Source organism: Ctenopharyngodon idella, chromosome 12, assembly GCF_019924925.1.
Source record: "Ctenopharyngodon idella isolate HZGC_01 chromosome 12, HZGC01, whole genome shotgun sequence".
Classification (NCBI taxonomy): Eukaryota; Metazoa; Chordata; class Actinopteri; order Cypriniformes; family Xenocyprididae; genus Ctenopharyngodon; species Ctenopharyngodon idella.
In genome coordinates this window covers 16962987-16984842 of record NC_067231.1, presented here as the reverse complement: position 1 = coordinate 16984842, position 21856 = coordinate 16962987, and the positions used below count along the sequence as shown (strand labels likewise).

The window sequence follows — 21856 nt, the reverse complement described above, 5'->3', positions numbered from 1 at the left end:
CACAGGGAAAAAACCCAGAGGAGGCCGGAGATGAGTTAGAGGCCCCGAGTTAAAGTGCTGAGAGCGGTTTCAGAAGGGCTGGGTTATTTCCTGGCACGTTTCTCTATTTGCAGAGCCGTGCTCATTAGCTCCACTCTCTGTGATTTTCACCAGCGGGCTCTCGTCAGCCCCCTTGACCGCATCTCAATGAGACTGTTTCACACCGTGTCAGCGATCGGCCTGACCCCCTCCAAAAACAACACCCCCGGGGCAGGCACATTCGCTGACACGGGTACACAAATGTTCACAAGCGCACACGGATTCACGCGCAAACTAACGCCCGGTTAGTGACGACTCCCTTGACGGGCTTGTTCAAAACGTAGGGAAATGAGCTCTGCTCATTAGCGGGGCTCAGATGGTTGAACTTCACACACACATATGTGCACAGGCCATCATAGATGTGAAGCGGATAGGGAGAGCCAACGGATGAGATTTAGGCTCTGTTGAAATCTGTTTCGTGCGAACCGCTACGGCTGCCTGCCTCATATCTGTCGCTCAGTATGACGGCAATTCGCAGCTGTGGGTGAGTGAATGGATTTGCCGGGAATGGAAGCGTAAAGCTGTGCAGAGATTTACGGGCACAAATGGGCAATGCACGGTGCACTGAAAGTTAAAATCAGTGCAATCAACTTTTAAAAATACAAGTTGACATCTGACTCATGAATGTATTTAAAGGGACAGTTCAACCTAAAAATTCTGTCATCATTTACTCACCCTCAAGCTGTTCCAAACTTGTAAGACTTTCATCTGTGAAACACAAAAGATATTTTGAAAAATATTTCACCTTATTTTGTCAATATAGTGGAAGTCAGTGGGGACTTAAACAACCCCATTGACTTTCATTGTATACAGTTGATAAATAAACAAAGACGTAATTCAAAATTTCTTCGGTTACACTTCATTTAGGGTGTCCTTGTTACAGTTATTAGACAAGTAAATCCTTAATAATATTATTAACAACATGTACTTACTAAAGACAAAGAGGGTTTTGTTGAGGTTTAGTTGCTTGCAATTATGCATAATTTACTCTTATTAGTATAGTATATGTGTAAAAAGACACTGTAAAATAAAGTATTACCATGTCTTCTTTTGTGTTTCACACAGGAAAAAAAGTCTTATATGTTTGGAACAGCATAAGAGTGAATAATGACGTTTTTTGGTATGAACTATGCCTTTAAGGGACAATGAACATTGTAAAATAAACCCTAGACAGGGTGATCAGGACTTCATCCAAAGGGGAGTTTATTGTGTGATAATGATAGTTTTACTGAACATTATCTGTTTATGTGGCTACTTAGCAAGTAAGTAATTAAAGTGAAAATTAATTATTGATTGGAGATGAAAAGATTTTATTTTGTTAGAAGAAAGACTGTGCAGTGCTACGGGAGACAAAGAGCTCAAGTATTTCAGAGAGCTGTAAAACAATTCTGTTTAAATACCCGCTGGATACGTGGAGGAATGGCATAGTGACACAAAATATGGTGCACAAGTGGGAAAAACGGGTTTGAATCTGGCCTGCGTCAAGCCTTGATCCTGTTCTCCCTTTTTCTCTTGATAATTTTCTGTCATCTCTCCTCGTTCTGCTGGATTCTGTGTTCGTGCAGTCGGCTCTTATCCCAACTACTTGGGCGCTTCTCCAAGACACCCTCTTTTCTTTCTTTCTTTCTTTTCTTATCTCTCTCAGCCTGACTTTTCACTCCCATCCCTGATGTGGTTAAGGAGCTTGCTGCCCTCCCTCTAACGGGGTTAAACCTCTTCTCTGAAGTCTATTTTCTGATGCTGTTAAATGAGGCAGGCTCTTTGTGCAAGCCAGACCATTAGCCCCTTAAATATGTTCAATCATCTCGGCTGGGTGGGCAGCTGGGTCTGGGTTTTAAAGAAGACCCTCGCTACCTAACAACCGTGCGGGTCTTTCCACTCCACCGCCCTTCTAAGGTCAATCAGCAGGAACAAGGAAAGGAGAGAGGGCCGACTGCCTCCCCATAGAAGAGCTGTGTGTGAATGCTTGGGAGAGCTGTTCTAATGAGATAGATATTACCTGGCCCTCTGGAATCCCATCATAGCTGTAATCTCCTTTATGTGCTGAAGAAATTAAATTACGTACCAGCTTCTTCTTCTGCCAGGGTCTCGGAGCCTCCATACGGATCCCTCTCTACTTTTATACACAAGCAATAATACTATTTTGCTTAAAGGGATAGTTCAGCCAAAATTGAAGCCCTCATGCTGTTAGCATACAGGTTTGGAAAAACATGAGGGTGATTAAATAATGACAGACGTTTCATTTTTTGGTGAATTATCCCTATAAGTCTCTTTATTTGCACAAGGCTATAGAAGTTCCCATGAATGTTTCATCCTTTATTAACCCTCATGTTGCTAGCATACAGGTTTGACATGATTTGTCATTAAATAATGATTAAATATTCATTTTTGGATGAAAGTTTGCCTTTAAGACTCTATATGCAAAAGTTCCCGTAATGGTTATCATATGTGTTCTGACACATTGAGACATAGTGAGTTGGAATCAACATTGTGTAATTTCCCGATCCCCTCGTCCCCTCTTCAAACAATAATTTCATGCGTAAAAACAGTTATGAGAATGGAACAATTCATATTTCATCATCTGATTTCTCAGATCCATGTTTAAATGTAAAATCAATGACATCCAATACTGTCATTGTCTTGGGGGCTTATAAGTAGCAAATCATACTGCTGAAAACACAATATTTATAAGCTGTGCTGAGCTGACTTTCCATCAATAGACATTTCAGAAACACAAAACATTGTGCTCGTGTCTCGGAATGGGGAATGAATTGAGCTCCCACTCTATTCTGCTTCAAGTCCCTAGATGCCTCTTTCCTGAGAACAGACGTATTGTAAGGGCCCTGGCAGTTTGGTCTAAAATTACAGTGCATTGTGTTGGGTTGCCCACCTCCTACTTGCATGCTAGAATGAGGAACATCAGTCAAACTCTGCAGGGTTGGAGTCATTCACCCGGTGGGCAAACACACACACACACACATACAAACACGCAGTTCTGCACATCTAGTGTGTACACACAAATACACAAACACACACGTGCACCCCACTGGTATGAAAATTCTGTCAAAATAAACAGAAGGCAAAGTGAAGACCCCACATAGAGAAGTATACAAAAATCTAAAAGTAACACTTCAAACCACCAAAAACGAAATGACATACTGTACTGTAACCTTCATGAGTTTCAAGATCATTGCACGTGACTTAAGGTTATTCGAACGTATAATCATCGTCAATTGAACCATTTACATACATTTCAAAATGTCTTAATATACGCTTTGTTTCCTCAAAGGAAATTAGACAATACTTGGTTTAATTTTTCTTTTTTTTCCTTTACATTTTGCTAGGTTTAAAAGAAAAAAAAATCCTCAGATTTTTGGACACCACTGTATTTTTATTTTTTATTTTTTTACAGGTATGTGGTTATTGTTTTCTGTGTGTTTTGTTAGCTCATCCACCTGGCACGTTATGGACAGATTTTTTTTTTGTTCAATTATGCTGAAAAGAATAGGTGTGTGTGTGTGTGTGTGTGGGTGGGAGTGAGTGTGTTGATGGTTTTTTATGTGAAGCAATTATAATGTTTACGTGAAATATGAGTCTGTGACATTGTATTTGTTTATTAAACATTCAGCGCGAGCTGTGCTGCAACTACAAAACCGAGGCTTCTGCAATAATAAACAGGCAATTAAAAAGTGAATTACTGCAGCTCCAATTACCAGACTGACACCACAGAGCTCCACACCAACTGGGTAATTACAGGCAACAGCTCGAGCGGAACACTGGCCAACCTAAGAGCGTACGGATGTGTAGATGAATGTGTGTATCTTTGCATATGTGTGTGTTTGATGCTGTTAAACTGGCCGTTATCGTCAGCAGAAACAGCAAGAAAGAAACGTTCATAAATTTGACTGCGGTTTCTCCCTCCCTCACCAGGAATCAACTTAAGGCGCAGGTTTCAAGGCGAGACGTCATGTTTATGACGGGTCTAGAGCAGCGCATGGTTTTATTGTCTGCCCGTGAAGGAATCCTCCGGGTGAATGACAGAGACTCTGTCTCCGGTTGCGAGAGTTTAGGCTCCATGGTGGGTGGGTGGCTGCCTCGGGACGCAGTCGAGAGTCTACACGGACAGCTCTAATACTGTTCAGTTCCTGCACGCCTCATGGGTTTGATTTTTACATGCATCATTGGCACTGTCAAAACATTTTCCTTTCCTTTCTTTAATACTCTCTTCAGTTTTTATTGTCAGACCTGAGGGAGCTGAATGAATCAGATCTAATAAAACAATAAAAATCCATTGTGAAATGTAAAGTCTTCTGAATTATTTCATGTTTAGTGCAACGCAATTCAAGGACAATAGCCTGGCACAAACTGAATTTTCTACAAATCTGGAGAGCATTGCATTATACAGCACATTACGACAATACAATTTACCTCTGAGGATATTCGCCGCAGCCGACTCTATGCTGCTTCGCAGAATCATTCAATACAATGAGGCCTGGCTGGAGAAAAACCAGCAGTTCATACGTGAAAAGAGACCACTGAAGAGTGAAAGAGGCAGGGAGCACTGGGGTTTGTGGTCGTGGTAGAGCTCTGGTATTTCTCCTGCTGACCTTTCCAGGGCCAATTAGGATAGAGCTGAGAATGAGCGGTCAGTGCTGTGCTGGCTGAAAGCCTGTCTGCTGTGGCACTTTAGTGGATGTTGTTTTGATTTGCTTTGTGTTTTTATAACGAGCTTTCGGCTCCTGAGCACCTCCAGGGGGTTTAGGAGACGATGAGGCTTAGGCTGAGGGTGTGTGAGTGTGTCCATTCTCCTGCGAGTGTAAACGTATGTGTTGATCTGTGTGTATGATTTGCATTTTGTGTTTGCAAGAAGAAAAGTAGAAAAAAATAAATAAATCAAAGACGTTATGACAAAAAAGGGAGAAATAACAGTGAGTAAAAAGGAAGGAAGGAGTGTTTAGGAATGAGAAAGGAAGGAAGGAAGGAAGGAAAAGGGGGAGGGAAGGAAAGAAGAAAAAATGAAGAGGAAAAGAATGAAGGAGGAAGGAAAAAAGAAAAAAGGGAGGAGGAAAAACAGGAGAAAAGGAAGGAAGGGGCAAAATAGAAGGAAGGAAGGAAGGAAGGAAAACAGGAGAAAAGGAAGGAAGGGGGAAAATGGAAGGAAGGAAAATAAAGGAATGAAGGAAGGAAGGAAAAGAAAGAAAGAAAGAAAGAAAGAAAGAAAGAAAGAAAGAAAGAAATGAAGGGAGGAAAAGGGGAAGGGAAGGAAAGAAGAAAAATGAAGAGGAAAAGAATGAAGGAGGAAGGAAAAAAGAAAAAAGACAGGGAGGAGGAAAAACAGGAGAAAAGGAAGGAAGGGGCAAAATAGAAGGAAGGAAGGAAGGAAGGAAGGAAAACAGGAGAAAAGGAAGGAAGGGGCAAAATGGAAGGAAGGAAAATAAAGGAATGAAGGAAGGAAGGAAAAGAAAGAAAGAAAGAAAGAAAGAAAGAAATGAAGGGAGGAAAAGGGGAAGGGAAGGAAAGAAGAAAAATGAAGAGGAAAGGAATGAAGGAGGGAAGGAAAAAGGAAAGAAGGCAGGGAGGAGGAAAAACAGGAGAAAAGGAAGGAAGGGGCAAAATAGAAGGAAGGAAGGAAGGAAGGAAGGAAAATAAAGGAATGAAGGAAGGAAAAGGAAAATAAAGCAGAGAAAGAAAGAAAGAAAGAAAGAAAGAAAGAGGAAAAAAGAGGAAGAGGAGGAGGAAAAGAGGAAAGAAAGGAACGAAGGGAAGGAAAGGAGAAAAAAATAAGAGGAAATGAATGAAGAAGGAAAGGAAAAAGGAAAGAAGGGAGGAGGAAAAACAGGAGGAAAGGAAGGAAGGGGCAAAATAGAAGGAAAGAAGGAAGGAAAATAAAGGAAGCAAGGAAGGAAAAGAAAGCAGAGAAAGAAAGAAAGAAAGAAAGAAAGAGAGAAAGAAATGAAGAGAGGTGAAGAGAGGAAAAAAGAGGAAGAGAGGAGGAAAAGAGGAAAGAAAGGAACGAAGGGAGGAAAAGGGGGAGGGAAGGAAAGAAGAAAAAATAAGAGGAAATGAATGAAGAAGGGAAGGAAAAAGGAAAGAAGGAAGGGAGGAGGAAAAACAGGAGGAAAGGAAGAAAGGAGCAAAATAGGAAGAGGGAATAAAGGACGGACAGAAGGAAGGAAAATAGGAAGAGTGAAAGAAGTACAGAAGGAAGCAAGAAAATTAAAGAAAGGAAAAAACGAAAGAAGAAAGAAAGTGCTGTGTTGACGTTGAGGGATGAATTCACAAATAACTCTTTTATTAGACGGAAGCATGTGTAATATTCTTTGCAGGTGTGTGTGTGTGTGTGTGTGTGTGTGTGTGTGTGTCAGTACGTCCAGTCTAAGCCTCCCTGAGCCCCATGTGTGAGCTACAGTGACATAATGAGAAATCTCTCTGGAGGTTTGGCTTGACTGGGTTTAGATTACACACCCCAGCTATTGTTCCTTCTATCTCTCCCTCTCTTTCTCCAGATTCTCTTAGGAGAGTGTATAGCATTTAAAGAATCAATCACCTCCATACTATCAAGGGGATGATATGTCTTTCTCATATAAACTCGCACACACACACACACACAATGCACCCACTATAGAGTGTATCTTGCAGCCCTGTGCAGTCACTCACTGTCTCACTGTGTTTTCTGGTGGAGATGCTGTATTGTTCCCGGTGGAATATCACTGTCAAGTGCACGTAGTCTCTGACCACTCTGCTCATCCCTTTGCCTCTTTTAATTCCCCCTATCTTCCTCTCAGTCAGGACAGCCTACGCTTTAAATTCTCAGCCTCTCAGAGTATCATATTTAACCAAGCACATCACCATTCACCAGCAAATCCACACCATCCTTTCATCACAGCAATTCAGGCCTCTCAAACTATAGCTCTGACATAAAAGAGAGCAAAAAAGATAAAGGGAGATTTACTCAGCCCCATCAGCTCGCTTACTCCAACCCTACTCACATTTGCAATGATGGAGAAGAGAGAAAGCACGCTAACGCAAACTCATTAATAGCCTTCGGAAACATATGCAGGCAAGTATACGCTCACACAAACATGCTTTTTTAAAGAATGAGGGGGAGTGATGTTTAACCTACACTGTTCAATTTTACACTGCAAGTTACATATGATCCATTTTTCTGTAGGTGTGAGAGAACGCAGCGTTCTTCTACTGTAGAACTCCAACTTCTGTTATATTTATCAATGTAACTGTAGAGGAAAGGGGAGATAAAAGTGCAAGACTGCAGCAAAATGAGAGAAAAAAGGGGAAGGGTTTGACTTTAAAAACACTGTGAAGCCCAGGGTAACTTCTGATAATTTGCCTCGCTTTCCACTTTCATTTTCCGTTCCCAACCAATCATTTCGGTGGGAGAGAGGGCACATTTATTGGTGCACACGGACAAGGGCGCCCGCACACACTTTTCTGCACTCCACATAACCTACTGTTAATGGTTTTTAAATGGTAATTTTGCTGCAACAACAGAACTCGTGCTGTTCTCAAACTCCTCGTCGCGGCATACTAAAACAGGGCTGGAAGCAGGTAGGGCTGAACAGATTTGCAGTTTGGCTGAGAAGGTGTCCGCTGGTGCTGTAAATAGCGTAGCAGACACATAGCTGGAAGCGGCTTTGGTTTTAGTTTATTATTATCAGAGCTCGTGAATTATGCTCAGCTGTGAACAATGTCGCCGAATATTCTCGGGCAAAAGAGGTCCGGAGGTTTGAGAGGTTTAGATTAGCTTGGCCGGGAGGGGGGCGGAGGCAGAAGCAATGGACCCTGATGCGCTGCCTCGCCGCCTGGGGGGACGCATACGAGCAGCGGGGCTCTGTGATCTCAGCACACCCTGCCATTAGAGACGCCAGCTGTGTCACACACACACACACAGAAAAGAAGAATATGACAAAGACAGAAGGAAAGAGTGATAGGGAGAGAGGCAAGGAGGTAGAGAAGAAAAACTAAGAGCCTTTCAGAAAGGATGATAAATGACTCGTCTCACTTCACAAGCTTCCGCTCACTTCCTCCTGCCTCTATTCAATAGTGTGTTTTTTTTTTATCAAAGCATAATCTGTGAGGATAATGCTGAGAGGCAGCCAGGTCTCGTTATATAAGTGCAGTGGATCACATACTGACAGCTCAAGCCCCTCTGCACACACAGCGTGGAAATCGCCCTGATAGTTTTAAACAGCCAGCCGCAACGAGACATTACAACACAAACTGGGGGGAAAAATCTGGTGCAATAAAGCAGAAGGTGTTCAATTTATACTGTATACCGGTCTCAGGAGTAGTGGCCAGTGGGGTTTAACGGCAATGTCGAAGTAATAGAGTTTCAAAGGAAGTGTAGGGGAGTGCACCAGTGTAGAAATCGCTGGATGGCCCTGGGGTCTAATAGTCGCATAAAAGCCACTGTCCTTTCTAGACCTAATACATTCAATTTGGCTGGTTCGCTGAATTAAATCCACACATGCACACAGAACATGGTACGGAGACCGTGATGCAATTTGAATATAATTTCATCATGTCAAAGGTCAGCTTGAGTCAGCGTGAACGGATGTGGCCTTTCGAACAGGAGAGGTTAAGGATGTGGCCCCGGTGCTTACATAAACACAGCCCCCTCGATGGCCCCTAGAAATAACACAGAGACGCATGTTTTCAAGCATAGTCAGCGTAAAGGGAGGCTGAATCGCTGGTCGCTAAGTGATTATGGTGCAGCCAACATTATGCTCTCAACATTTGTACTCTGCATAATGCATCTGCATAATGTTCACAAACACCTCTTAAAGATCCCATTTGCATCCTGACCACATAATTGCGCAAGTAGACTTCCACCAGTTACCATGAGATTACAAGAGCATGATATTGTTTCTTATGTGGAAATCTTGACACAGCTCTAGGAATGAAAGGTTACCGAATGCTACATAAGTGAGAGGGTGAATGTGGCAGTCGAAAAAGCTACGCACCATGTCCTGCCCGCAGGGGGGCGTGGGATCTGGCGGCAGGCACGAGGTGATGAGGCATATGTTGAGGGACGTACAGCTCCCCAGGCCCTTCTGCCAGAGCCAGGGCTGACCCCAAAGTCAGCGGTGGCAGCCAGAGAGCCAGGCGCAGGTTGATGCGGAGCAGGGTGGAAGCAAGACCTCCAGGAGCCCCGCTGGGCCACAGACGCAGCATGCTACCGGAGTGCAAGGACTTTAAAGAGGGGCGTCCTCAAACCACCTGGAAACCCATGTCCCGCTCAAGCCTCGGATCCTGACCATGCAAGAGCCCAATCGCTGATGGAGAGGCAGAACGACAGCACGTGCTGAATCCACATGGAGAGGGAACTTCCACAGAGTTCTCCGAGGTATGGATTGAAAAACGATTAGGTGAACTTCAGATAATGATCCTGGATTAAATTCCGCTCCTCATGGTATTCAAAAACACAAAATCCTGCAGGAGAAAAAGGAAAGAAACCACGGAATCCGAGTACTCCAGTAAGGTAGGCGTAGTGGTGTATTGGAGAAGAGGGAGAAGAGAGCGAGCAGCCTTTGTTACAGACCTCCCAGCAGTCCTGGACTTTTCCAGTGCACTCTATCGCCTGAATCCCAGCTGTATCCCATGAAGACAAGGCTGCATCCCTCGTTATCCCCGTGGAGAGAATAGGAGAGGAGCAGGGAGACTACCAGAAGCGATGGCACACACAAGACGAGATCGCCGCTGCAGCATTTAACTCAATACAGAGTGCCTCTCCCCCTCCCCAAACGACAAACACACTCTCTCACACACACCACACAAGAGCTGCTGCTGCTGCTGGCTGGCTGAGACCGCACTGCCTCAGAGGAAACATTAGCAGACACACCAAAGGAGAACAGGAAGAGAGACCCAAGAAAGGGCAAGAGTGGTCAAGTGGTCCTCATGTGAGAAGGGTGGTCAGAGTTTCTGAAAATGTCAGCATGAAGAAAGTCCTTCCTCTTCTCTTACTTGTCACAGCGCCTCTGTAGCGGAAGCGTTCCTAAGCAGCATGCTTAGAGGAAAAGACCCTCTGAATGTAGAGAAGGGGAAACAGAGAACGGTGAGGCTTGGCTGAGTTTTCCTCCCCCTCTTTTTCTCTCTCCCTCCCCCTCGATCATCGGGGAGGCGCGTGCAGCTGTGGAAGGGGGGGTCTCATGTCTCGTCCTCCTAATCGTTGTTTCTCTCTTTCTGTCTTCGTTTCTCCTTGACAGAGGGGTGGCTCGAAGAGAGTGTGGGCTCCCTCTCCCTTCACAAACTAGTCAAACCTTGATATACTCCTCCCTCTTCGGCCATTGTGTAGCTGTATGAGTTCTCTTACTGGAAGGACAGTCATTGGGTGCGTTTCAGTACCACGGACAGCGCCTGCCTTGATTCAATAGCATTCTTTCTTTGCAAAATGCTTCAAGGCTTCAAGTAAGACTTGAGATGTAATTGTAATCTTTTTTTTTTTTTTTATCTAAATCAAAGTGTTTTATAGTTTGTCATTTTGTTTTCAATTAAACTAGCACAATGATTCTCAACTGATTTTGCTTCAGAACCCAAAATTGGTGGTGATTAAAGGGTTAGTTCACCCAAAAATGAAATTTCTGCCATGTATTACTCACCCTTATGTCGTTCCACACCCGTAAGACCTTCGTTCATCTTTGGAACACAAATTAAGATATTTTTGATGAAATCTGAGAGGTTTTTTTTTTATTTCCCATAGAAAGCAACTTAATTACCACATTCAAGGTTCAGAAAAGTAGTAAAAATATTGCTAAAATAGTCCACATGACTACAGTGGTTCAACCTTAATGTTATGAAGCGATGAGAATACTTTCTGTGCGCAAAAACAAAATAAAAATAACGACTTTATTCAACAACATCTTCTCTTCTGTGTCATTCTCCTACATTGTTTATGTTCAGCGCTTCCAGGTTCTACGTCAGAACGCAGACTCAGTATTGGCCGATGCATGCGTGTGATGCTGATGCAGGAGCCGGCCAATAATGAGCCGGCATTCTGACATAGAACCTGGAAGCGCTGAACATAAACAGCGTTGATATTGTTGAATAAAGTCGTTATTTTTATTTTGTTATTGCGCACAAATTTTTTGTTTTCGTCGCTTCATAACATTAAGGTTGAACAACTTTAGTCACGTTGACTATTTTAACGATGTCTTTACAACCTTTCTGGACCTTGAATGTGGTAATTATGTTGCTTTCTGTGGGGGATAAAAAAAAAATTTATCAAAAATATCTTAGGGGCCATTTACACGACTAAAAACTGAAAACTTTTTGTGTGTTTTGGCCATTCATTTACACGACAACAGCGTTTTGGTGGCCTGAAAACGCAAACTTTAAAAAAAAAGGTCTCTGTGTAAAAAAAAAAAAAAAAACGCAAATCTGTGAAAACTATGGCGTCATGCACATGCACATTACATGTTCAGTCTATAGTGTTTCATCGCCATCTAATGGCCTGCCAGCAGATTACAGCGTTTTTTGTCATTTTCATGGATTCGTATGAATGGGGATCGTTTTGTCAATGGTGTTGTCTGTACGCGGAAAAACTCAAAGGAAAAACTTCTCCGTTTTAAGCATATCGTTGTTGTGTAAACGTACCCTTAATTTGTGTGTTCTGAAGATGAATGAAGGTCTTATGGGTTTGGAACGACATGAGGGTGAGTACTTAATGACAGAATTTCCATTTTTGGTTTAATTTTACGGTTTTTGAAAATGAGGGCAAGTCAGGCAACCTGATCATGCTGCCATCTGCCTAATTTGTACGAAGTGACATGCATGATAAGTCAAAATACTGCTTAGATGGATGCCCAGACTTTGACATCTACAACAAAAAGACACAGGAAACATTTTCTTAAAGGTACAGTTAACAAAAAAATTAATAAATTCTGCCATCATTTATTCAACCTCATATAATTCCAAACCTGTATGACTTTATTTCTTCTGTGGAACACAAAAGAAGATATTTAAACTGTATTTTTCCATACAATTAAAGTCAATGGAGTACAAAACAACACTGAACCCCACTGGCTTTCATTGTATGGACAAAAAACACATTTTTCCACAGGTTTGGAATGACTTATTGCCTTTGCACGACCATTGCATGACCAGTCAACAATCCACTAGTTGAGAACCACTGGTCTATTTGAAGACCCAGTCTAGTCTACTAGAAAGTGAAATGGTGTGTGTAAATAAATATCATTAGTCAAAACCCCTAAATCTGTTACTGTGAGTTTTTCACTAACAAATAAAGCAATTAATTAATATGGTGATTATAAAATTCATCCTCTTCCTAATGTGCACCCCATGCTGTGCAAGTGTGGGTTATAGAAGGAAGTCTGCAGGTGTGCTTCTCCATAGAGACTCCAGTTGGAGTGTGAAGAAAGACGCTCTAAAAGTGACACTGGTGTCATCTCCTCTCGCACAAGGAGATCGTTGCTTCTCCCTCCTCTCAGCTTTGAGCATCGTTAGCACTGTATAATTAAAGTTGACAAAGCCGGGTGATCAGAGCCGCCTCGCCAGGGGCTCAAAGACAGACTCCAGCAGGAGCTGAAACTGCTCTATTTGGAAGACAATTTTATCACTGTGACTTTAGCAATACCCAGTGTTGTACATAATGAAACATCACATCACAGCTCCAGAGGTTTACGAAACAATTTGGAAACCAGACTGCTGCATTCATAGTGGGCTAATTGTTCTCTGCGATATTAAAAGAATGTAAGAACCCCGCCTGCAATATGAGCATGTGCTTCATTTTCTGTTTACAAGGCTGCCACCTAATGGTGAAGGCTGGGTGCTGCTTTAAGCAGAGGACCCTTGCCATTCTACGGCAGTCACATGTTTGAGCCAATCCATTTCTTTTTTCAGCTGACCTCAAAAGCAGATTCAAAGGAAGTAGAGCATGTTTTAATACTGCTGCTTCCATTCTGTGGAGGAAAAAAGGTTTCAAGTATTTTAAACAGTAGGGGACACATAAGTGGAAAGGTCTGTTTTTCCTTCCTTCCCTTCCGTTTCGCTCCAGCTTTTGTGTCGAATTGTATTATGTTCTGTTGTTCTGCCCTGCTTTTTTTTAATTTTTTTTTATAAAGAATGGAGGAATGATTCACAATGTGAAAAGAGAACAAATAAATAATAAACCCCACAATCATATTCCTCTCATTTTCCCTCTCTCTATCTGTCCATTGACTACAGGAAGCATGAATCAACCCCCACCCATGATGCTCCAGTAACCGATTGGATGTTGTTTATTAAGAAACAAGATCTTCGATAAGCAAAAAGCTAATTAAAAATGAAGCACGTCTTTAAACACATATTGTTCGGTTAGTGAACAGACGAGTGCGTCGCAGTCATAAATAGCGCGATTCATCAGATTTAATATCGCATTTCTCACGTGAGAATCACGTTATCTCTTCACGTTTTTCCTCTATAGCGGTGGTCATTTTTAATCACGTAATTCTTACACCTATTATCTGTGCTCTGCGTCATTAATAGGATTTACACTGAGCAAATCAGTTTTGCTTTCAGTGAACAACCTGACATTTGTCTCTGCCATTTCTCCTTGCTAGTTACAGTTTTCTGAAGTGTTCTTTGATAACCAGCTCATACCAAACTGCTCGATAGTAGACATACAAATCTGAAATGTGTCCATGTTTGATGAGACTAATGGACAAATGCTCCGACCCAACGCTCAAAATTAACTTTTGCCATAAATGCCAGTGATGAAGAAAATATACCAACCTAATATTACAAGTCATGGTAATATTACTGTTTTTTTAAAAAAAAAAAATAATAATAATAATATTAACAATTAAATATTTCTACATTTGTCATTTTGAAAATTAGATTTCATAATGACAAATTACTTTTTTCCTTGCATAAAAATAGAAAAAAAGAAAATTTACCAGCCTAATATTACAAGTCATGGTAATATTACTGTTTTTTTTTTTTTTTTTTTTTTTTTTTTTTTTTTATAATATTAACAATTAAATATTCCTACATTTGTCATTATGAAAATTAGATTTCATAATGACAAATTACTTTTTTTCTTGCATAAATTCCTAATATTTCCTACAGGCCATGAAACCATATTATCTGTATTTGTATTAAAAATATGAGTATGAATAATTATTAATTAAAATTTGCATACATGTGTCATTATGAAAATTAGATGAGTTAGTTGTTTTTTCCTTGCATAAATATAGAAATTAAGAAAACTTACCAGCCTAAACATTTCTTATGAAATTACAAAAAAATTATAATTAAATGAAATTATATTTTGTGTTATTTCTAATAAAAATATTTATGTTATTAACCAAAAATATTACTAATAATTTTATTAATCTCTCAGTGGAACCAAACAAAAACATGAAGATCATAATTTTGTTAATATTTGGTGGATTAATGCAAAGACTTTTCTTCATATGTGACCCTGGACCACAAAACCAGTCATAAGTCGCACGGGTATATTTGTAGCAATAACCAACAATACACTGTATGGGTCAAAATTATTAATTTTTCTTCTATGCCAAAAATTATTTGGATATTAAGTAAAGATCATGTTCCATGAAGAGATTTAGTACATTTCCTACCATAAATATATCAAAAATTTATTTTTGTGAGTGGATATGCATTGCTAAGGACTTCATTTGGACAACTTTAAAGGCGATTTTCTCAATATTTTGATTTTGAATTTTTGATTTTGCACTCTCAGATTCCAGATTTTCAAATAGTTGTATCTCGGCCAAATATTGTCCTATCATAACAAACCATACATCAATGGAAAGCTTATTTATTCAGCTTTCAGATCATGTATAAATCTCAATTTCAAAAAATTGACCCTTATTACTGATCTTGTGGTCCAGGGTCACATATGTTCTTAAAAAAAAATTACATTTAACCATGTATTATATTTTAATCACATATAAAAAGTCACTGGTGAGTAACTCTCCATTTTCACTTGCATTTGGCGTGTGGCAAGTATTAATTCTGGAATCTGCACCCTCCCCCTGTAGTGACTTGTGTATTGATCAGTGTGTGTGTGTGTGTGTGTGTGTGTGTGTGTGAGAGAGAGCGCGCTTGCATTAGAAATAGGTCTGTAGTATGTGCAGTGCAGGTCTTAAGGTGAAATGGTGTGTTTATGTTCAGAGTTTGTGAGCCTCAAACCCAGGCTTTACTCTCTGCCACTATACTCAGACAAAGCCTCTTTTTCTTTGCACTGCCTTCACGGCCTGATGATCACTGGGCTTGGGCTTCTACTCATCTAAATGAGCCTATGTATGTGTGTGCGTATGGGCACATGACCGCGCAGGAACATTAATATTGTGTGCACATATACTGTCTGTTCATTGCACAAATAAGTGCACAGTAAAAGACTGATTCAGTCTGTAATCATTAACCCATGGGCTTACATACAATAACAAATGTGAAACGTGAAAATCCACCAATTTATTTCATTTATCAATCTGAATATCACTGTATATATGAGGGGGGGGGGGAAGAAAATGTGTTTCTCTTTATAATTCTAATTAGGTAGCAAAAGCGATCCTATCTTCCTCTCTCGTTCTCATCTAAAAACACACACTGAATAGATTCCAGCGAGGTGTGGGGATGCGGATGATGTAATGCAAGCCGTCTATGTGGTTTCTTCCTCCTGAACAAAGGCGGGCTCTTATCAGTTTGGCAAACCCGCAGAATGGATTAGCTGTGCATGGCTTGAGCCTGTAATAGATCTTCTCCGTAAACCATCTCAAGGACTTTCACTCTGCTTCAGATTCCTGGCACTCAGCACTTTCACAGGCAACAAGCACTGGGGCTTTTCACACCAAATTCAGTCAATGCTCTTCTTGAGATACAGCTCAATATTACAAACCCATTCATAAATGCCCACGCACACAAATCCAAGAACACTTGTTTCCTCTAGATATAATTTAGATCCATGAAAACAGTCTATTAAGTCTATTTTTTTCCTCATTGCAGTATATTGCAATGTATAACATGGCGCAGATCCCACCTATGCACTGTCCACTAACCCCCTCTAGTGGTGTAGCAGAAGAATGCACTATTTTGGCAGTATGCATGCAGTAAGTACAATATAACTTTGTTCAGAAAAGAATACTACACCTACTAATGCATACATTTCTTAAAAAAAAAAAAATGAAACATTAGTCTTTGGTAACAACATTGTCACATAATCTCATCCATGTTGCATCTTGAATAAGTTATCATCTTGAAATAAAAATGACTTCACCTTTTTAATTCAACTATGTTTAAAAACATCTTTTTTTCAGTCCAATCAAAAAATGAGTCAAAAAGTAGGTCAAGTCATGCACAGTGCATTGAGGGATACAGTTTTCTGTGCAGTATGATCACTACATGTATCATGTATAGTGAGAATATTATGGTAGATATGAATTTTACTGCATTCATAAAACAGGATGATCTTTTATATTTGCTAATGTGTATATTGGCTGCAACATTGAGTGTGACAAATAAATCATAGGTAATATAAGCCATAATTTTTATCTTAAAAGCAAAATAAATACCCTTTTTTATGCAACACAAACATTATAAATGCAAAATAACCGATTTTACTTCAGAGATGATAACTGCACTTACTCTCTGAATAAAACAGGTTATGTGACAACAATGTAGCATACTACTTTTCAAAATGCTTATTGTTCAAAACGCATAAACGCTGTTGCACAGTATTGTGCTGGGAGCATGTGGTGTATTCTGTGCAGTACACAGTAAGCTAGTATTCTGTTCCAAAAATAGCCACTTTCTAAGGGTCAGTGAGATTTCATTTTAATTCAATGTGACATGTCACATCTGAAGCATCAGTAGAATCTCACATCTTTTGATCTTTGTCTTTGTATTAAGTATAGTGTATGAGGTCTGAATATAAATTTGTGTTTATTTTTCAAATTTTACATATTCAATACCATTTTCCAAAAATATAATAGTCATCAAACTGGTTGATGTTTTTAGAATACAATAAATAATAGTAGCACAAGTGCTCTCATCCACTGACAAACCAATTTGGGTGGTTCTGGATCAGTGCGTTGGGTTTTTCTACAGTATTTGAAAAGCAAGAGAGCTAATAGACTCACGGTCATTGCAGAGCGGCCCTCCAAATGATGTCATGCTGCAGTCGCAACTGAACCCCTCCCACTGCTGCAGACACACGCCCTGATTGGAGCAAGAATCCTCTTGACAGGTAGTGCTGGGGCCTGAAGAGACCGATGACAGAGTAGAGAGAGAGAGAGAGAGAAACAAACAGACAGAAAGAAAAAGAGACGGGTATATAAATTCACAAGCCCCTTACAACATAAAATCCAGAGTAGTGAAAGGCTTTTATTGCAGCAGAAACAGCCACACAGAACCGTCCCATCTGCTCACTCCCCATAGTGAGGACAAAATCTTCTTGTTTTAACTACACTCTTTAGGGATCTAAATTGGGCGAAGAAAATACAATATAAATATATTCAAAATGCACAAAAGTGTGTTACATTCAAATATTACTTCTGTAAAAGAAGATTCATGAACCATGGTGATCATTGAATAAAGTCCTGTGCAAAACAGAGCTTATAAGGTACACTCAGTCATTTTTTTGTTTATGTTGCACAGGCTAATAATAAGACTGCATCCGAAATCACATACTGTCTGAGTTTGTACTGCATTTGATGAAGAACTTACTTCATGAACGTTAAAAAGTACATCCTAAAATTATGCATATGTTTAGTATTAATAGAATCAGGACACACTTTAGCGAGTATGGTGACAATGACATATGATGTTACAGTAGCTGTGTCGCTGTTTTCTTCCATTTACGAACAGTAAAGTGTCCACTAGATGCACACCAGGCAGTTTTATGAATACCATTAGGACATACTCCTCATTCGACCAACTGCTTTTTGCATAATACTGGATATTAGTAGGGAAGCAGCCATATTTAGATGCCCTGTTAGACTTATACTGACTCCTAGTGGTTTAGATGTACACTACCGTGTAAGAGTTTGGGGTCAGTAAGGTTTTTTTAAAGGGTTAGTTCACCCAAAAATGAAAAATTCAAACCCGTAAGACTTTCGTTCATCTTCAGAATACAAATGAAGATCTTTTTGATGAAATCTGAGAGCTTTCTGTCCCTCCATAGACAGCTATATAACTACCACTTTGATGCTCCAAAAAGTTCATAAAGAGATCGTAAAACGAAATATGAATTGAGTGGTTTAGTCCAAATTTTCTGAAGAGACTCGATCGCTTTATATGATGAACAGATTTAATTTAGGATTTTATTCACATATAAACATCGAACTTTTTCTCTCTATGGAGGGACAAAGTGCTCAGATTTCATCAAAAAGATCTTCATTTGTGTTTTGAAGATGAACAAAGGTCTTAGGGGTGTGGAACGAAATGAGGGAGAGTAATTAATGACAGAATTTTCATTTTTGGGTGAACTAACCTAACCTAATGTAATAAAATAAAAAATAAAAAAATGTTTTATGTTTTAATATATTTCAAAAGGTAATTTATTCCTGTGATCGCAAAGCTCAATTTTTAGCCATTACAGTCTTCAGTGTCACATGATCCTTTAGAAATCACTCTAATATGCTGTGCTCAACAAATATTTCTTATTTGAAAACAGTTGTGCTGCTTAAAATTTTGGTGAAACTGTAATTTTTTTCCAGGATTCTTTGATGAATAGAAAGTTAAAAAGAACAGCATTTCTTTGAAATAGAAATATATTGTAACATTATAAACATCTTTACTGTCACTTTTAAACAATTTAATCTTTCCTTGCTGAATTTTAATATCAATTTCTTAAAAATTACACAAAAAAAAAAGTATTATTTTGTTACTGACCCCAAACTTTTGAACGGTACTTTAACATTACACAAAAAACAAATATCTGTAGTAGATGTCATTGCAGAAATGTGCTATTTGTCAGTCATGATTAACTTATTCCACAAGAAAACATATATAATAATAATAATAATAATAATAGGTAGGCTGCCAAGATAAATGGATCTCAACATGTCTGCCCCTTATGAGGTGACCTGCACCATGCAAAATAAATGAGCTTGTATTAGACTGATATGACTGGAGTGTGTGTCTCATGTAAGTATACATGATTTTTAAAAAGTACTATTCATTTCATTAAGTGTAAAACTTTTTTAACAACAGTGTTAAAGAAAAAAATCACTGAGTGCGCCTTTAATCAGTCTCATTACTCAAGAAGACATTAAATGTGGACAAGTGACTTGATTTTAAAGTGCAATCCAAGCATTGCACCAGAGGCTGTATTGGCGGTAATGTGCAGTGTATTGGCTGCAGTAATAATACAGGCCCCCGTGTGATAATAACATCTGCTCCTAGTATTGCTGAGGTGAGTTTAAAGCAGCAGCACTCCCTGGGGGCTCGGGGCTGTAAGATAAATGGGGGCCGTCTGGAACAGCTCATTTTGTGTTCGGTCTACAGAAGCGAAGCGACGGGGCGACGGGCCAGGCATATTACAGCCTGCGGAAACACTTCTGTTCTCATTTCTCTCATTACTTCAGCCGGCATGTAAAACAGGCCCCTGGCCCTCAAACGCTCCCTCCTCTCCATCACTCAGCCATTTGGCCAATCAGTCGCACATTTGCGGCTTGGCCACTTGACTCGGAAGTGAAGCGAGTCTGGCAGGGAGAAGGAGGAGGAGAGAGAGAAACGCTACGACAGCCGCCGGTGCGATCCAGATGAGCGCCGCTCCTCCTGTCTCACCTGATCTGTCTGAGCGAAGCTCATTTAAAGTCTCAGGCAGAGAAACAGAGGGTTGGCTCGTTCCCTCGACAAGATTCTCTCAAACCAAGTGTTATATATCTGAGCGGAGTAATCTGGCTTCGAACTCACGGGAGAGATTCCCTAATCACTTGGGAAATTCCATCTAGTTTTAAGGCCCTTATCGGGGGTAAAGGCTACAGACTATTTCCGTCGCATTTTTGTGTGGAAGGAGTTGAGACTGCATGCAGTGGGTGGGGGGGGGGAGGCACTGTCAGAAGAGGAAAGGGGGGACGCATGCCTCCAGTAAACAACAGAACAGATGTACGCTCCAATGAAAAGAGAAGTGACGGGTAAGTGAGGGACACAGGACACTCTGAGACATTTTAAGACCGGGGGGCTGTAAATACAAGGTGTGCGGACGGTGCTTGTATTTACGGTGATGGAGTTACTAGAGCGGCTGCTGGGCAAACGTGATCTACGACATCAGACGGTTACACTGGAGGAGGGGAGGAGGGGGCATCGGTTAAGACACACATACTGTATGGCTATCTACCTTGCAAGTCAGCTTTCAGCAATGCAACTTTTGTCAGCCAAACGAAAAAGAAAAACAAAACAAAATATATAAGATGTTAGTAGAGGCACTGGAATGTCTGTGATTATAACAAATTAAGTTGTTAAAATGTAAGGGAACAGAGAGAGGAAATTAAGAAAGTAGACAAAAGTAGACAGAGACCCAGGGGAAAAGAGAGGTGGAATTAGAGATGACAAAAAAAAAGAGTCAGTCAGGAACAGACATGATAAAAGCCAGTAAGCGTAGGTTTGGTTTGAACAGAAGGACATTTTTCAGCCATGATTATACCCTAAATGTGATCCCAAAAAGGTTTTACTAAAAATGAATATATGTATTCATAATCAAAGGTTTATATGAATTTTTAAAGTTGTGGTTCTTAGGAAATATCAGACACTCCTTTACAGTTGAATACTTTGATGGATATAAACACTATATGTGTGTGTATTTTGACTAAAATGCTGAAAAATTTTCCTGGAAATGTAACAAATAGGTTTTCTTTTAGCAGTAGGGTTATGGTTAGTCTGTAGTTTAGATTGATTTAAAAGATTTATTTGAAAATAATATCAGTCTACGGATAGCAAAAGCTGCTGCTTTTTTTTATTTGATAAATTATTTTAATTAAAGGCACAATATGTAAGATTTTTAGATTAAAATATCCAAAAATCACTAGAACAATGTTATATATTTTGTTGACTTGTGTACTTACATTCTCCCAGATGTTTCCGACAATGTGTAAATCCAGAGAAATCAGCAATTTTAACCAGGACACGGACTGTGTCATTGCGTCGCCTGTCAATGACGTCATATCCGTGTTACCCTTGATTTCCGCTTTTATTTCCATAGAAACCATGGAAATGCCAAAGGCGCTTTAATATACTATGTGTTTTATTAGTCAAGTGAGTAACTGTTTGGATACATTTATCAACAGAAAACTAATCATCGTTATATAGCTCAACATGATTAGTCTTATTGTTTGAATCGCTTGTTTCCTTGATTTACCATGAGTACCATGTTTTTACCATGCCTCTGAGACAACACTATTTTGTCAAGTGGCTAACATAGCATGATCAGAGAGAACTTTATATATATATTATATATATTTTATAATCAATTGCATGTCATTTAGCAACACAAGTCATCCAGTTTTTATTAATATGATATTCTAATATCAATCGTGATTACTGCAAAGTGCAACAAGTCTCTCATACCAGCCACCTAGCGAACGCACCGAGTAACATTATAACATAACTTTCAACACACTGTATTTAATATGATGCATAAGCATAATAAAAGCTCCGCTGGTCTCGAGACTGGTGTATCGTGCAGGTATCTCTCAGCATTCGCTTCAGTGACCTTGTTCCGCTCCTACGGCTCTCGGCCTGCCCTGCTTCACAGCAACGTTAATAAAACTTTAATACATTAGTTCATTTATGAACATTA

The 21856-nt window shown here is 39.9% G+C and overlaps 1 protein-coding gene across 24 annotated transcripts in view; it reads right to left on the bottom strand.

The window, feature by feature from the left end:
• The window catches only part of nrxn1a (neurexin 1a), a 193417-nt gene that overhangs the window by 45184 nt on the left and 126377 nt on the right, over positions 1-21856 (bottom strand). For 13 of the 24 annotated variants that reach the window (XM_051914378.1, XM_051914395.1, XM_051914386.1 and 10 more), the window contains 2 exons: positions 17196-17315; positions 754-786 (listed from right to left, as the gene is read on the bottom strand). In XM_051914378.1, the coding sequence (XP_051770338.1) occupies positions 754-786; positions 17196-17315 (153 nt within the window). Of the gene's footprint in view, positions 1-753; positions 787-9059; positions 10329-17195; positions 17316-21856 lie in introns of those variants that run through there. The other 11 variants (XM_051914389.1, XM_051914390.1, XM_051914396.1 and 8 more) reach the window with 3 other exon arrangements.